The sequence below is a fragment of the Hylobates moloch genome, unplaced genomic scaffold (assembly GCF_009828535.3).
Source record: "Hylobates moloch isolate HMO894 unplaced genomic scaffold, HMol_V3 SCAFFOLD_4, whole genome shotgun sequence".
In the NCBI taxonomy this organism is placed as follows: Eukaryota; Metazoa; Chordata; class Mammalia; order Primates; family Hylobatidae; genus Hylobates; species Hylobates moloch.
Window position 1 is genome coordinate 88859711 of NW_026652279.1, and position 18217 is coordinate 88877927.

At 38.6% G+C, this 18217-nt stretch overlaps 1 protein-coding gene across 3 annotated transcripts in view; it reads right to left on the reverse strand.

Moving 5' to 3' along the window:
• FRY (FRY microtubule binding protein) overlaps nt 1-18217 on the reverse strand; it is a 461448-nt gene that overhangs the window by 197919 nt on the left and 245312 nt on the right. For all 3 annotated transcript variants that reach the window (XM_032150526.2, XM_058437701.1, XM_058437702.1), the window contains one exon: nt 5820-5873. In XM_032150526.2, the coding sequence (XP_032006417.1) occupies nt 5820-5873 (54 nt within the window). The remainder of the gene's footprint in view (nt 1-5819; nt 5874-18217) is intronic.

The window sequence follows — 18217 nt, forward strand, 5'->3', positions numbered from 1 at the left end:
GGAATGTGAAACACATTCCTGGGGACCACATTCTTACATCTCTTTGTCTCATATAAAACTTTGTGTGTATGTATATACATGTACACATGTACAGTAAGTGTTTGCTAAATTACTTTATTACCAGAACGATTTTTAGTTCCTTTTACTTGCTAAGCCCTGACAGTTACTATAGCAATTTAAAATAAACAGTGATCTTCAAATCAAAGCATCTTCAAATGCTGTTGGAATTCTCTTCTGCCTTTATTGATTCTTTTAACTGGTATGACTTTATCACTAGCATGGACCACAAGTGATAGCCCATACTGCTCTCAACCTCTGCTGCCTGCTCCATGAAGGCCTCCCTGGCTCCTCAGGGCAGGGCAAAGTTTGCTCTCCTGAGGTGCACACCAGCTTTAGCTTGCTTACTAGTCTGCGGTTATCATTTATCTGATTGTGGTTTCATTTTTCTCTCCCACAAGACTCCAGTGGTGGGGCCTCTCAGGCAGGCACTATGCTTCCTTCCTGTTTGTTTCCATGAGTTGGCATAATGCTTGGCACATGGTTGCAAGGAGGTAGGTGCTGTATAACAATGGAAAAAACCTCATATTCCTGAAGTTTGTGAAAAGTGAAATTCTGGAAATGAGGGCACAAATTCCTAGTTCTCCAATGTGTAAAGCATTCACTAGTATATTTCTCCTACTAACACTGAGCTTTAAAAATCCTGTTTAGACATCTTGTCATTTATAAAACCTTTTTTCCAGGTTTCTTCTTTATTTTTATTTATTTATTTATTTTTGAGACAGAGTCTTACTCTGTTGCCCAGGCTGGAGTGCAGTGGTGCAATCTCAGCTCACTGCAACCTCCGCCTCCCGGGTTCAAGTGATTCTCCTGCCTCAGCCTCCCAAGTAGCTGGGATTACAGGCATGTGCCACCACGCCTGGCTAATTTTTGCATTTTTAGTAGAGATGGGGTTTTGCCATGTTGGCCAGGCTGGTCTCCAACTCTTGAGCTCAGGTGATCCACCCGCCTCGGCCTCCCAAAGTGCTGGGATTACAGGCGTGAGCCATTATGCCAGGCCCTTCCAGGTTTATTCTTACAGAGTTGGAGTGTAATTAGGTTAAATTTAGAAATACTAAACCAATAAAATTATGAGTGTAAAAATATAGAATATAAAAGAAAACAAGAAAACATGAAGTTTTAGCTTCTAAATATATACGTATATTTAAGTTCAAACTGGAAAACTGGCAAATTTGAGGAGAAACTGCCAGTGGGAAAGAAGGAGGTACAGAACTGTAAATAGTTCTACTTTGGGCATTTTGGCTAAACATCTAGTGGATACATCTAGCTGTTACCCAATAACAGCTTTTCTTCTTTTTCTTTTCTTCTTCCTTAGGTATAAAATATCCCATTTTTAAATGGACACATAGTCGCCCAAAGTAAAATTTCTCCACCTTTCTTATAGCTAGATGTGGCCATGTGATTGACATCTGGCTAATTGGATATAAGTAGAAATGGTGTATGCTATGTTGGAAAGTTTTGTTTTTTGTTTTTCTATAATTCTTTTTCCATTTCTCCTTCTGGCTGCCTGGAATACAGATGCAATGGCCAAGCTCTAGCAGCCATACTGGACCTTGAGAATGTAAGCCATACATAAGAAAGAAAAAATAATCTTGCTCAAGAAGATTTTACTTTATTTGCCATTTGTAGCCAAAGCTAATCATAACTGATAAAAGATTTTAGATCCTTTACCTGCTGAAAACTTCCCTCTGAACTCTTATCAACCTAGTTTTTAGACAAAAAGATTATGGAGTAATAAAAAGCATGGCTGTATTGTCAGAAACAATAAATTACAGTCTTGGCTCCTTCAGGTTTTAGTCATATAATATTGGGAAACTTCTGAGACTCATCATTATTATCATCTCTATATAAATATAATATCATAGTAAATATAATGTTCTATATCCTATAGATATATTTAATATTAACATAATAGTATATTAATATTAATACAATAGTATATTTAATGTTAATATAATTTAACTTAACATAATATTAGTATTAGTATATTATATTTAATGTTAATATAATTTAATATTAATATTAATATATCATATTTAATATAGAGATAATACCTTCTTGGAGTTGCTGGAAGGACTGAGTGATGTCAGGTGAGATAATATGAGAAGGGGCTGGGTAAACTATAAAGTATTACATGAATTTTTTTTGCTTCTATTTCTAGCAAGAAGAAAATGAATCATGGGCTGGTTAGGTAGAGGAGTAAAAAGGGCCATTCAGGATTAGGCAGTGAAACAGTAGATACCCAGCTCTATATACCCTGTTTTTCACGCCAGTGACATTTAGAAGAAATAACTTCATACAAATATCTTTTAAACAGGAACAAACTGTATGTTGTTCAAAGGATGCACTTAACATAGTACCTATCATATAAGTACTAAATAAACGCTATCTCTACCATTACAACTACTCCTACAATTACAGCAATGGAGTCTGAACCACTCAAGGTGGCATCTCCAGCATGTTCTTTTCCCACAGACCGACCTCTGTGGGAACCCAGATTAAAATCCTACTGTTTGGAATAAAATTATATAATTTGAATGTTTAATGCCAAACGACTAAGAGACCTTGCTATATTCATGGCCTTACCAATGGAACTGAAATACTTATAGTTTGTTGGTTGAAACAGCAGATGAGCACTGTTTTAGTGCTGCTGAGATTGGTAATTGATAAAGAACAAAAATGTATTCATCACAGTTCTGGAGGCTGGGAAGTCCAAGATCAAGTCACCAGCAGGTTCACTGGTGAAGGTTCAGTCTCTACTTCCAAGATGGCTCCTTGAACACTGTGTCCTCACATGGAGAAAGGACCAAAAGAGAGGAGCTCCCTCTGTCAAGACCTTTTATAAGACCACCTAATCCCATTCACAAGGGAGGGGCCCTCATGGGAAAATTATCACTTAAAGGCCCCACCTCTTGATACTATCACATTAACAGCAGCTGAATTTTGGAGGGTACACATTTGAACCACAGTAAGCACTTTCAAAAGCTATTATGCTTTGCCAACTTTTTCCCCATTGAATCTACAGGTGGACAAACTTTAGTCAAGTTTCTCTATGGCCTTATATTAGTCTGTTCTCATGCTGCTAATAAAGACATACCAGAAACTGGGTAATTTATAAAGGAAAGAAGTTTAATTGGCTCACAATTCTGCTTGGCTGGGAGGCCGCACAATCATGGCAGAGGGTGAATGAGGAGCAAAGTCACGTCTTACAATGGCAGCAGGCAAGAGAGAACATATGCAGGGGAACTCTTCTTTATAAAACCATCAAATCTCATGAGATTTATTCACTATCATGAGAACAGCATGGGGAAGACTGGCCCCCCATGATTTGATTACCTCTCACTGGGTCCCTCCCATGACACGTGGGAATTATGGGGGCTACAATTCGAGGAGAGATTTGGGTGGGGACACAGCCAAACCATATCAGGCCTGAAAGTCTTGCTACCATTTTAAAACAGGACTAGATTTTGTGGCTTGTCCTCTCTCACAGTTCATTTGTGAGTTTATGATGTAATGATCAGAGGACAATCCTATGTGTCCTATTAGAAAGTTCTTAGTGACCATCTTACTATTGGTTCACACTTAAAGTGTCTTTAATACATAGAGATATGTTACAGGGCAGGGCTTCTCAAGCGTTAACGTGCATGTGAGTCACCTGGGAGTTTTGTTAGGTGGCGGATGCAGCAGTTCTGGGGCCAGGCTGACAGTCTGCATTTCTAGCAAGCTCCCAGGTGATGCTGATGACACAGATCCATGGACAACACTTGGAGATGCAAAGTTAAAAGTAATATAGCTAATTAAGTGACAAAGGTGGGATTTAAACCCAGGTTTGTCTAATTCCAAACGTCATGTCTTTTCCACAATACTGAGATTCAGAAATAGAAAGCTGAGTAACAAATGAGAAATTGTGTTTAAGCCTAGTTATTTGGGATTACTATTATCTGCAAAGTTAAAATTTAGAACCATTTTCTCAGAGGATAAAGAGAGGTACATTAAGCTGGAGAAAAATGTTTTTGAAGAAAGCACAGTGATAATTTAATAGGACAAAGAGATAAAGAATATAAAATAGAGGGGAAAGATAACAAAAGACAGGTGATAAGTATTTACATTTTTTTTTTCGAGATAGGGTCTCACTGTTACCCAGGTTTGAGTGCAGTGGCGTGAACTCGGCTCAACTGCAACCTTCACCTCCTCTAGTGATCCTCCCACCTCAGCATCCTGAATAGCTGGGACCACAGGCATGTGCCACTACGCCTGGCTAATTTTTTTTGTATTTTTGATAGCGGCAAGGTTTCGCCATGTTTCCCAGTCTGGTCTTGAACTCTTGGGCTCAGGAGATCCACCTGCCTCGGCCTCCCAAAGTGCTGGAATTACAGGTGTGAGCCACTGCGCCCAGCACTATTTATTCTTAAAAAGCCACAACTTGCCACATTTCCAAAATGGTAACACCAAACATCATATACCATATTCACCAAGGGTCTCTGACCACCTCGGCACCTGCCAGGTGACAACAACAGTGGACAATGTGACTAGAGAAGATAGTGTCATGGCACAAAGAGATGAGGCCCATCTTCCATTTCACCGGCATTCTGGAAAATGGCTAGCTCGGCTGGCAACAGAGCAGGCCCAGAGCCACGCCACCCTTGCAGGGCTGGCTGTGAGCATAAACCTGTGAGGTCTCCTTCACAGAACGGCTCATAAAATAGAAAACAAAGGATTTTGTCTGTACAATCATGATATTTCTGGATCTCACAAGTCTAAATTTGTACAGCCAGGGAGACTTTCTCTGGATTTCACATTAAAGGCAATTTCAAAGCCCTACAGAAAGTATACACTCTGTATGTTTTTCATTAGACCATAAAATCACCGTACTAGCGCAAGCCAGGGAATATCTAGCAGTATTTTGTATCCGACGTTGGCACCAACTGAGGTTTTTGAAGAACATAATGTCCTTTTTGACATTAACTGCAAAAGTTTAGGAAACTTCACAAACATACCTCCAGCCTCCTCGGATGTCCTGTTATCCATCATTTTTAAACATGTCTAGGGCCTTCCTGAAGTTACTGAACCAGAATCTATCAGATCCTGATTTCATATGTTTATTACCTACTGTTTAGAGTTGAATGTTCTTTTACTAGTCCTAACCTATTTTCAAAGGACTTACTTTGTATTTATTCTGTCTTAAATCATTTTGTTCATGTATTATTTTCTCTATTAGAATCTAAGATCCTATACTGTTTTATACTTATTTTTGAGGTAGTATCTTTCTCACAAGACTGTGAATTCTTGAAGGCCTAAAACTTATCTTAGATTTTGTATCACTGGTACCTAGCACAGCATCAAGCAAATAGTGGGCCTTCCAAAAAATGTTGGATGAAAACAAGAATAAACTCTAGTGCAGAGATCTCATCATCACATAGTATCAATTATTTAGAAGAATCTCAAGTTTTTAAAGGAATGGAATATCCTTTAAACTCTCTTTTCTTGGTTTCTTTAATTCTGATATGTAAAGATTTAGGAAATAATCAATTGAAGACCTACTCATCCCAATACTTTCCAGTTCTTTTTGATTCTAACCAATAGGCATTTACTGAACAGTTATAAACCACAACCATGAAAACTGCAGGGTACACTTCTTAAGACCACATACCCATATCCTCTTTGAGGATGTTCATCCATACAACAATAGTGAGCATGCAGGCCTTGCCTTGCGTGAATGATGAAATAAAGGAAAACTAGTATATAACATATATATCACACACCTGATCAAACTGGGGGTCTTCTCCACGTTGCAGAGATTTTGTCAATGGCTTTTCCTAGAAAGAAAAAGAATATATGCAAGAATAATTATTAGAGTCTCTTAAATAGTATAAAGGAAATGCCATTATTGTTACATTTTTTCTCACTCATTTCTCTCATTATGGAATGAGGAGGCGCCAATTTTTAAATGAGTGAGGAATTCTCCCTTAGGTATTGTAACCATAGTAGTTATGTTTGATCATTACTGCCACGACTCTTGCTATTCATCTTAATACATGTCTCTTTGACCAAAACATTAAGAATCTGATACTTAGGGAAACTCAAATTAAAACTACAATGAGATATCACCTCATACCTGTCATAAGGACTTTTATCAAAAAAACAAAAGATAATAAATGTTGGCAAACATGTAGAGAAAAGAGAACTCTTGTATATTGTTAGTGGGAATGTAAATTAGTAGAGGCACTGTGGAAAAAAGTATGGAGGATTTTAAAAAAATTAAAAATAGAACTACCATATGATCCAGCAATTCAGCTTCTGGGTATGTATCCAAAGAAAATGAAATCAGTATCTTGAAAGATATCTGCATGCTCATGTTAACTGCAGCATTATTCACAATAACCAAAATATAGAGTCAGTCTAAGTATCCATCAGTGGATGAATGGATAAAGAAAATGTGATCTTTGACAAACCTGACAAAAACAAGAAATGGGGAAAGGATTCCCTATTTAATAAATGGTGCTGGGAAAACTGGCTAGCCATATGTAGAAAGCTGAAACTGGATCCCTTCCTTACACCTTATACAAAAATTAATTCAAGATGGATTAAAGACTTAAATGTTAGACCTAAAACCATTAAAATCCTACAAGAAAACCTAGGCAATACCATTCAGGCCATAGGCGTGGGCAAGGACTTCATGTCTAAAACACCAAAAGCAATGGCAACAAAAGCCAAAATTGACAAATGGGATCTCATTAAACTAAAGAGCTTCTGCACAGCAAAAGAAACTACCATCAGAGTGAACAGGCAACCTACAGAATGGGAGAAAATTTTTGCAACCTACTCATCTGACAAAGGGCTAATATCCAGAATCTACAATGAACTCAAACAAATTTACAAGAAAAAAACAAACAACCCCATCAAAAAGTGGGCAAAGGACATGAACAGACACTTCTCAAAAGAAGACATTTATGCAGCCAGAAAACACATGAAGAAATGCTCATCATCACTGGCCATCAGAGAAATGCAAATCAAAACCACAGTGAGATACCATCTCACACCAGTTAGAATGGCCATCATTAAAAAATCAGGAAACAACAGGTGCTGGAGAGGATGTGGAGAAATAGGAACACTTTTACACAGTTGGTGGGACTGTAAACTAGTTCAACCATTGTGGAAGTCAGTGTGGCGATTCCTCAGGGATCTAGAACTAGAAATACCATTTGACCCAGCCATCCCATTACTGGGTATATACCCACAGGAGTATAAATCATGCTGCTATAAAGACACATGCACACGTATGTTTATTGCGGCACTATTCACAATAGCAAAGACTTGGAACCAACCCAAATGTCCAACAACAATAGACTGGATTAAGAAAATGTGGCACATATACACCATGGAATACTATGCAGCCATAAAAAATGATGAGTTCGTGTCCTTTGTAGGGACATGGATGAAACTGGAAAACATCATTCTCAGTAAACTATCGCAAGGACAAAAAACCAAACACCGCATGTTCTCACTCATAGGTGGGAATTGAACAATGAGAACTCATGGACACAGGAAGGGGAACATCACATTCCGGGTACTGTTGTGGGGTGGGGGGTGGAGGGGGCGGGGACAGCATTAGGAGATATACCTAATGCTAAATGACGAGCTAATGGGTGCAGGAAATCAACATGGCACATGGATACATATGTTACAAACCTGCACATTGTGCACATGTACCCTAAAACCTAAAGTATAATAATAAAAAAAAAATATATATATATATATACTTGAGGAAAAAATGTGTAAGCCAAGGATTTTATGCCCATCAACACTGATATTTAAGTATAAAAGGGAACAGACTATTACCTGTATGCAAGAACTCAAGAAATACAGTTCTTTTCAGTCTTTAAAGAGAAATCCATTGGCAAATGAACTTCAGATGACCCAAACAACTAGAAAGACAACATAAGGACTAGTGGTAAGCATTAAACATATATTGAGATGGAATTTCGCTCTTGTTGCCCAGGCTGGAGTGCAATGGCGTGATCTTGGTTCACCGCAACCTCCGCCTACTGGGTTCAAGCGGTTCTCCTGCCTCAGCCTCCTAAGTAGCTGGGATTACAGGCATGTGCCACCATGCCTGGCTAATTTTGTATTTTTAGTAGAGATGGGGTTTCTCCATGTTGCTCAGGCTGGTCTTGAACTCCCGACCTCAGGTGATCTGCCCTCCTGGGCCTCTCAAAGTGCTGGGACTACAGGCATGAGCCACTGCACCGTGCCAATTTTTTTTTTTTTTTCTTAAAGGGACGGAGAATAATCTGTAGTTGCTAAATGTTCTGACCATGTAAATATATAAAAATGGGAGGAGAATAAGATCAAATGCAAAAACAATTTCTTTTTGACTTTCAGAAATCATATTGGTGGTGGTTGTATTAATGCTGTTATTCCGAAATTGTTATGTATGTAATGTGGGATGAAGCAACTGAATAATTATGAGATATTAAAATTCTATCATGTATCTTGAAAAAAAAAAAAAAGAAAATGTGCTATATATATACAATGGAAGACGATTTAGCCTTAAAAAAGAAGGAAATCCTGTTATTTTTGACAACATGGACGAACCTGGAGTAGTATTATGCTGAGTGTATAAGCCAGGCACAGAAAGACAAATACTGTACAATCTCACATAAACCTGAAATCAAAAAAAGTCAAATTCACGGAAGCAGAGACTAGAATGGTAATTACCAGGGGCTGGTGAGAGAGGGATGAGAGGAAATGGGAGATGTTGATCAAAGAGTACAGAGTTTCATTTAGACAGGAAGAATAAGTTCTGGAGAGCTACTGGATAGCATGGTGACTGCAGTTATGTGCTATGTCCTCAATGTATCCCCCAAAAATTCATACGCTGAAACCTTCAAGGTGATGGTGTTAAGAGGTGGAGCCTTTGGGAGGAGATTAAATCGTGAGGGCAGAACCCTCCTGAGTGGGATCAGTAAGAGGCCCTAGGGAGCTTGTTCTCCCCTTCTGCCATGTGAAGATGCAGCGGGAAGGCACCATCTATAAAGGAAGGGGGCCCTCATCAGACACCAAATATCCCCGTGCTTTGATCTTGGACTTCTGGGTATCCAAAACTCTGAGCAATAGATGTCTATTGTTGATAAGCCATCTACTTTACGGTATTTGTTATAGCAGCCTGAATGGACTAAGACACACTGTATACTTGAAAACTGCTGAGAAAGTAGATTTTTAAATGTTCTCATCACAAAAAAAAATTTATGTAATGTGATAGAAATGTTAATTAGCTTGATTTACTCATTATACATATATCAAAACATCATGTTGGAACACCATAAATAAACTTTTTATTTGCCAATTTTATAAAAAGAATCTGATGCTATAAGTGGTCCTATGTCTTCAATGGCAACAACATAATAAAAACCGTAAAATTTATTTGAACAATTTAATATTTATCTTGGGACTTGACATATAATAAAAAGTTGAGGCCAGGCGCATTGGCTCACGTCTGTAATCCCAGCACTTTGGGAGGCTGAGGTGGGCAGATCACGAGGTCAAGAGATGGAGACCATCCTGGCCAACACGGTGAAATCCTGTCTTTACTAAAAATACAAAAATTAGCTGGGCGTGGTGGTGCGTGCCTGTAATCCCAGCTACTCGGGAGGCTGAGGCAGGAGAATTACTTGAACCCAAGATTGCGCCATGGCACTCCAGCCTGGTGACAGAGCAAGACTCCATCTCAAAAAATAAAAATAAATAAAATAAAATAAAAATAAAAGTTGAAAGCAATTCACTATCCCAAGTCCCTAGATTTAGAAGCAAAGTAAGGTTTATTTATTAGACTAGTACTGAGGGAGAACCTACCAATCATACATTTACTAGGTGTAACTGGTGAATTTGGGGCATGCGATTTGTCTTGCACCACATCTAGTTCTTTGCAAAAATAATATCAGTAGTAACAAGAGTCTACTACAGAAACAATTCTCCTTAATTATTACATCTTTGTTTACATTAGGAAGCCTTAACTGATCTTCCAGCAGAGCATTTTTTTTTCAATTCAAAGAGTTTAATTCAGACATTATTGACATTTTGAGAACTCCAGAAAATGTAACTCAAAGCAAGACAGTTTTCCAGACCGAAATTTCTGAGGAAAATATTCATCATGAATAGTTTTCTGTTTTCAATCCATTTCAGAAAAAAATTTTTACATATCTGGTAGAAGGATTTGAAGTATCTATTGTCAGTAAATTAATTACATGGGAAATGTTCATTCACACAAAGGAAATAGTGGTTTTATGCTGACTGTATTATACGTTTTCAAAATCACATTTCTTTGTGCTCTTTCAGAGAGCTTTTTAAAACTCGGACAACTTGAATTTTTAATTATAGAATAATATATATTGCTAATTCACCCTTTCCAAAATGACTCAACTCATGCAGCATTGCTTTTTAAGCCTCCAGCAGAGCATTTTATGTTACTTATCCTTATTTGTGTGTGTCCGTGTGTGTGTGTGTTAGTGTATGTGTGTGTATGTGTGTATGTATGTGTGTGTGTATATATAGATATGTCTTTGCTATGGAAGCTCATTCTGATCCAAAATTTGATTTAGGATTAGAAACAATGCAAAAGTTATACATCAAAAAATATTAAGTTTTACTTTGGCCAATGCAGGTTCCCTAGCAAGACTCCATTTATATGTACCTGCTCACATAGACCCTCTCACTGTGGGTCTAATCATTTCTCCAATCCTCTCCTCCACTCACAAAGATGATCTATACCTAAGGCATATACAAGCCCCACCCCTGCCCCATACTGTCTTTGTTCTTGAAGAAATGCACATGGTGGTCTTATCCTGCAATTCTGAGGTTTCACCAAGAGCCTTACAAATCAACTACTCTGTCTCCATTGCAAAATATACAGGTTCAAAATGTGTATTCGTGTAAAATACAGAGAATACTGTGTTCTTATGGGTAACATTTTCTGTTCAAAGTATACTATCTAGATATAATGAGTAGATACTATATGTTTATTCATCACTCAATAGTGACTGAGGGTTCACAATGCATCAAATGCTACATGCCGGGGTGGAATACTGAAGAACACATGATACCCGCTACTGGGGAGAAGAGTCGAGTCTGAGAGGGGAAATGTGGTTAACTTCCTCTCATGAGTGTTGTCTCTACTTGTTCATTATTCAAACCTCAGCTGAACTATCACTTCTTCAGGAAGCCCTTCTCTAAGCCATCCCCCAACACTTGGTGTCCCTCCCTGTACATGCCTGCAAAGCCTCATGTATTTGTCCTTTCACTGACCTTACCACAGAGCAAAGTTACATCACAGTCATCATCTTGTGCAATTACGCATTCATGAGTGAAGCACTGAGCACCATCCCTGCTAGGTGGCAGGCCCCAGAAATGCAGCGACCTCTGTTTCTCTCAATACTTAAAGTCACAGGAGAGAGCATGGCTTGCCTGACATGTAGCATTCCACCTGACATGTAGCATGTGACACACTGTGAACCTTCAGACACTGTTGAGTGATGAATACATATAGTATTTATTCATTATATCTAAATAGTGTACTTTGAACAGAAAATGTTTGTTTACCCATAAGAACACAGTAGTCTCTGTGTTTTAGATGAATACACATTTTGAACCTGTATATTTTGCAATGGAGACAGGAGCTGATTTGTAAGGCTCTTGATGAAACCTCAGACTTGTAGCGTGAGACCACCATGTGCATTTCGCTTGGTGCTGGCTACGCATTTGCCAAATTAATAAAAGTTCTAGGACAGTGGTGTCCAGTTTCTTCAAATGTGAAAATCCCTTTATTTTCTGTGTATATATCTTGTTTTAAGTTTTAAAATTTTTTAAATACTTTTTATTGTGGTAAAATATACATAGGAGAAGATTTAACACTTTAAAGTGTACAAATCAGTGGCATTAAGTACATTCAAATGTTGTTCAAACATCATCATTATCTATTTTATGAAGATTCCTTTTAGTTCAGAAATGTTCAAAAAGTTCTTAACCAAAAAACACACACACACCTCCGAACATACATGATAGTAATTTTATTTTAGTATCTATTGTTTAAAACTATACATAATGACAGAGAGCTAATACTACAGCTCCAGTGATACTTCTAAATGGTTCTGGGCCAGGCATGGTGGCTTATGGCTATAATCCCAGCACTTTGGGAGGCCAAGGCGGGCAGATCACCTGAAGTCAGGAGTTCGAGACCAGCCTGGCCAACATGGTGAAACCCTGTCTCTACTAAAAACACAAAAATTAGCTGGGTGTGGTGGCGGGCACCTGTAATCCCAGCTACTAGGGAGGCTGAGGTGGGAGAATCGCTTGAACCAGGAGGTGGAGGTTGCAATGAGCCAAGATCATGCCACTGCACTCCAGCCTGGGTGACAGAATGAGACTTCATCTCAAAAAAAAAAGTTATGTACTAGAGTAGCAACAATACTTCTTTTATACATACTAGAAACATGGGAATACATCTATATGGGAGACCTTAAAACCCAGAAAAATGATAACTCAGCACACCTGTGGGTCTGTAGACCCTTACAACAACTCAGGAGTTCACATAATGGGAGCATGGAAGGCAGTCCTCTTTCACTACTACCTAAAAGAGGATCCTGCCACAGCGGGGAAAGAAAGGTGACTGTGTTTACCCACATGCCAAAGCTCCCATACCTAAAAGTTATTTTTGTCCCACTACAAATTAGATGGGAAGCTGATAAACATATTTTACACTTACACATTTTCGCATACATATGACGGAAACAACATATTGTCAGGCTCACTTTCTCTAATAGGCAAAGTTGATATATATGTAAGTTGTTGCTATATATAAAAGTCAAGTCCATTAGCTAAGAACTTGGGGTCAATGCCTCAATAAAACAACATACTAAGTTTTCCTTAACTATGTTTACACAAATATGTTGTCTTTTTTTTTTTTTTTTTTTTTTTTGAGACGGAGTCTCACTCTATTCACCCAGGCTGGAGGGCAGTGGCATGATCTCGGCTCAATGCTGCCTCTGCCACCTGCATTCAAGAGATTCTCCTGCCTCAGCCTCAGACTCCGGAGTAGGTGGGATTACAGGTGCACGCCACCATGCCCGGCTAATTTTTCTATTTTTAGTAGAGCCGGGGTTTTGCCATGTCGGCCTGGCTGGTCTCAAACCCCTGACCTCACGTGATCCGCTCACCTTGGCCTCCCAAACTGCTAGAATTACAGGCATGAGCCACTGCGCCTGGACACAAATATACTGTCTTAACCATATTCTTTGAAGACTCAGCTTAAATGTCACTTCCCAGATGAAGCCCCTCCCCAGTTTCCCCTAGCAGGGTCACCTGTTAGTTGTCACACAGTACTTTATTTGTACCTATTCTTGTCAGCATTCCCATCATGTCATAACTTGTCTGTCTCCTCTGTACCCCTAGTACACAGTTTGAAGTTATCAGGGTGTGTTAAATGGCTGACTATATCTGTATGCATTTGGAAAGATAGTTTTGGGCACAGACAATCAGGTTCACATTTTAACATTACCAAGATTATCTTCGCATCAACATAGATGGTATCAGTGAAATGAGGCTTAAGAGTACAACTAGGGAAGAGAATACCACAGTGGCTAAAAAATAAAGAGAACAAAAGATGAAAGGGAGAAAGGGAAAGAGTATAAGAAAGAGGGAAGAAAGGATGAGTGAAGAAATGAAGACAGGAAGGAGGGAAGAGAGGAAAAAAGGAAGGAAGAAAGATGGAAGGAAGGAAAGAGGGAATAAAATAAAGGGAAGAAAGGAAGGATGAAGGAAGAAAGAAAAGAGGGGAGGAAGGATAGAGAAATAAAAAGAGAGGAAAGGATAGAGGCAAACTTGCTCCAGCTCAGAAGAGAGCCATCTGAATACAAGGGAAAGATCAGTAAGTCTCAGGCCTGCTTCGGAAAAGAGACCTGTAAATCTAAGACCTCAAAATATGAAATTACTACAAGAAAACATTGGGGAAAAATCTCCAGGACACTGGTCTGGGCAAATTTTCTTGAGTAGTACCCCACAAGCACAGGCAACCAAAGCAAAAATTAACAAATGGGATCACATCAAGTTAAAAAGCTTCCACACAGCGGCCAGGTGGGGTGGCTCACGCCTGTAATCCCAGCACTTTGGGAGGCTGAAGTGGGCAGATCATGAGGTCAGGAGTTCGAGACCAGCCTGACCAACATGGTGAAATACCGTCTCTACTAAAAATACAAGCATTAGCCGGGCTGGGGGCGCACGCCTGTAATCCCAGCTACTTGGGAGGCTGAGGCAGAGAATTGCTTGAACCCGGGAGGCGGAGGTTGCAGTGAGCTGAGATTGCGATACTGCACTCCAGCCTGGGTGACAGAATGAGACTCCGTTTCAAAAAAAGAGAGCTTCCACATGGCAAAGGAAACAATCAAAAAGTGAAGAGACAATCCACAGAACAGGAGAAAATATTTGCGAACTATGCATCTGACAAGGGATTAAGAACCAAAATATACACGGAGTTCAAACAACCCTATGGGAAAAAAATCTAATAATCCGATCAAAAAATGGGCAAAAGACTTGACTAGACATTTCTTAAAAGAATACAAATGGCAAACATGAATATGAAAGGTGCTCAACATCACTGATCATCAGAGAAATGCAAGTCAAAACTACTGTGAGAAACCATCACACCCCAGTTAAAATGGCTTATATCCAAAAGACAGGCAACAACAAATGCTGGCAAGGATATGGAGAAAAGAGAACCTTTATACACTGGTTGGTGGGAATGTAAATTAGTACAACCACTATGGAGAACAGTTTGGAGGTTTCCCAAAAAACTAGAAATAGCGCTACCATATGATCCAGCAATCTTTTCCAAATACTGAGAGGAAATCAGTATTTGGAAAAGATATCTGCACTCCCACATTTGTTGCAGCTCTGTGCACAATAGCCAAGATTTAGAAGCAACCTAAGTGTCCATCAACAGATGAATGGATAAAGAAAATGTGGCACATATACACGATGGAGTACTATTCAGCCATAAAAAAGAAATGAGATCCTGTCATTTGCAACAACATGGATGGAAGTGGAGGTCATTAAGTGAAGTAAGCCAAGCACAGAAAGACAAACATTGCATGTTCTCACTTATTGTGGGATCTAAAGATTAAAACAATTGAACTCATAGACATAGAGTAGAAGGATGTTTATTAGAGGCTGGGAAGGATAGTGGGGGGTTAGTGGGGAGGTGGGGATGGTTAATGGGTAGAAAAAAAGTTAGAAAGAATGAATAAGACCTAGTATTTGATAACACAACAGGGTGATGATAGCCAATAATAATTTAATTGTGCACTTTAAAATAACTAAAAGAGCATAAATGAACTGTTTGTAACACAAAGGATAAATGCTTCAGGGGATGGACACCCTTTCTCCATTATGTGATTACTATGCATTGCATGCCTGTATCAAAACATCTCATGTACCCCATAAATATATACACCTACTATGTACCCACAAAAAAAAAAAAAAACATAAAGAAAAGAAAAGAGAACTGTAGAGGTATGCTTCTGCTTGCAGTTCTACTGCAGGACACCAGTTGCATGAAATTCAAGATTTACATATTCAGATATCCTGGTTTTTAAAGAGCATTAAATAAGTAGTAAAGCAAAATTAGCACAGAATACACAATAGGTATTTAACCAACAAGTAGGAACAGATTATGGCAAAGGAAGCTCAAAATAATGATGCCATTCATCAAGTAAGAACAGTATACTTCAAGTAAGAATAGAAAGACTTCATATACTTTAAAAATTTGTCTTTGTTCTATATTTTGGTTTAATTTTATTTATGTACTGAAGTTTCATGAATTGAATATGTTTATTTTCACAAAATCACTCTGAAAAAGCATAACTTTGGGGTGATGGGTCCCTGAAAGTTCTTAGCTGGCTAAAACTGAAGACCTTAGGTCTGACCAGATGCCCCAGCTCACTGAGTGACAGTGAACAAACGAGAACCTGGGGTCCTGGGAAAACCCAAAATACTGAGACTTGGTGCTGAACATCAGTGGCTGCTCACAGCACAAAAAAAGTGAAACCCAGACATTACGTCCCTTCTGATGGAAGAAAGCAGTAACAAACAAGAAGCTCAAACCTGAATCTAACCAGGTCTTTCTATCTAATTTCCAATTTTTAGGAAATACAGGGGTTAGAGGAATATATTACATTACACCAAAAGATGTAATCAGCCACATCCAGACTGAAGGAAAGAACGGGAAAGAAAGATGTTTTCTCAATAAATAAGTTTTGAGAGGGTAAAAAAAAAGAGAAATGGAAGGGGAGTCTGTTGATTTCTTTAAAAGTCTACTGCAATGTGTGGACCTTATTTGGATCCTGACTCAAATATTTTGTTAAAAGAAAATATGACATTCATGATACAATTGGCAGTTTGAACACATGGGAGATTTGATGATGTTAAGGGATTGCTGTTAGTGTTTTAGATGTAGTAATAGTATTGCAGTTTTGTTTAGAGAAGAATTTTTTTAGAGATACATATGGAAATGCTTAGAGATGAGATGATTTTGTTACTAGTATTCGCTTCAAGTAATATCAGGGGAAGGTTCAGGGAGTGTGTAACAAATCGGCTATGAGTCGATAACTGTTGAAGATGACCATTAGGTTCATTGTGCTATTCTGTTTGCATATGTTTATGTTTTAAATTCTTTAGAAAAAAAAACAAACAAAAACTAAAAACAGGAGGTTGTGATGCATCACTTATCATCACTGTTAAAATATTACAATGTCTCGTTTTTAAAGATGACATAAGATACTCTCAAAACTTATTCTAATAGCAATTCTCCAATTTTTTTTACCTTTTCCTGGTGGAGCTATAAAAGGGACCACTGTCCACTTCTCCCCATTTGCAGACTGGGTTTGGGTGGCCGAATCTCAGAGATACCTCGCCTGCTGTGTGAGAAGTGAGATGTAGCCCTCAGTCTGCACTCTGAGCTTCTCCTTGAGTTTTCTCCCTCTCAATCACAGACTGCTGCTGTCCCAACCCATGCAAGTGGAATTTTCTCCTGCGCTGAAGAATTCTGCAGGAGTTTCAGTATTTGCATAGGAATACAGCTGTTTGTACTTCTCACACCCTGAGGAGTTCCAATCTTCCCTGCTCCCAGCTTAAAAAAATACAGACTTTAAACACTCCTTGTGTCCACATCTAACTAAGAAGGGCAGAGGAAAGCCATCGCCCTCTACCTTAATTTTCAAACAATTTCGGTGTACACTAATTACATTTTCACTTCACAGTCTTTTCATATCATACAGCTCTGTGATCTTTAGGAGGAAAGAAAGATGGCCAGACAGACAGGCCACAGTCACTTAGAAGTCTAGAGGGAGTCTGATATATCAAGAGGTGTTTTATTTGAGGTATACAAGGGGCTCACTTAATACAAATAACTTTCTACTTCTAACTTTTTAGAGGCCTTCCAAAATTTCAAGGGTGCTCCACATAGTTAAGATTTCACTAATCTAGAAAGATCCAAAGTATTACTGCCCTCAGAGATATTTCTTTTTTAAAAATGTGTATACATTTAAGGGGTAGAAATGCAGTTTTGTTACATGGATATACTGCGTTGTGGTGACATCTGGGCATTTAGAGAGATTTCAATGAATGTGTTTAACCCAGCAATGCTATTGGAGTTAATATGAGATTATTCAATTAGTTAAATATATCACTAACCTTGCTTAAGATGCTGTTTTAAAGTCTTTTAATTATTACAACAGTGGATGTAGAAGTTAAGGGTGTGGGCTTTGAAATCTGAGAGACCCGAGTTTGAATCCAAGTCCTCACAACTTATGGCCCTTTCTTAACTTCTCTAAGCTTCAGTTATCTTTTCGAAAAAATGAGGATACACACAATCAGTTGAGGGTTTTGATATCATCAGCAGTGAAATTTTAAAATGTAAATGTCTGGTCTTAGTGGTTAATAAAGAATTTCAGAATGGAACTACCACCATTAGGATCTCTCTTCTTCACCAGAACATGGGAAGATGCCTAGTGGTGAGCTTCCTCACCCCATGTGGCGGTACCCTTCACAGTAGAGAGCTGTGGACCCAACTGTGGAAATGCACCAAAGCATTTTGTTCAGAACTATCTGCACCCAG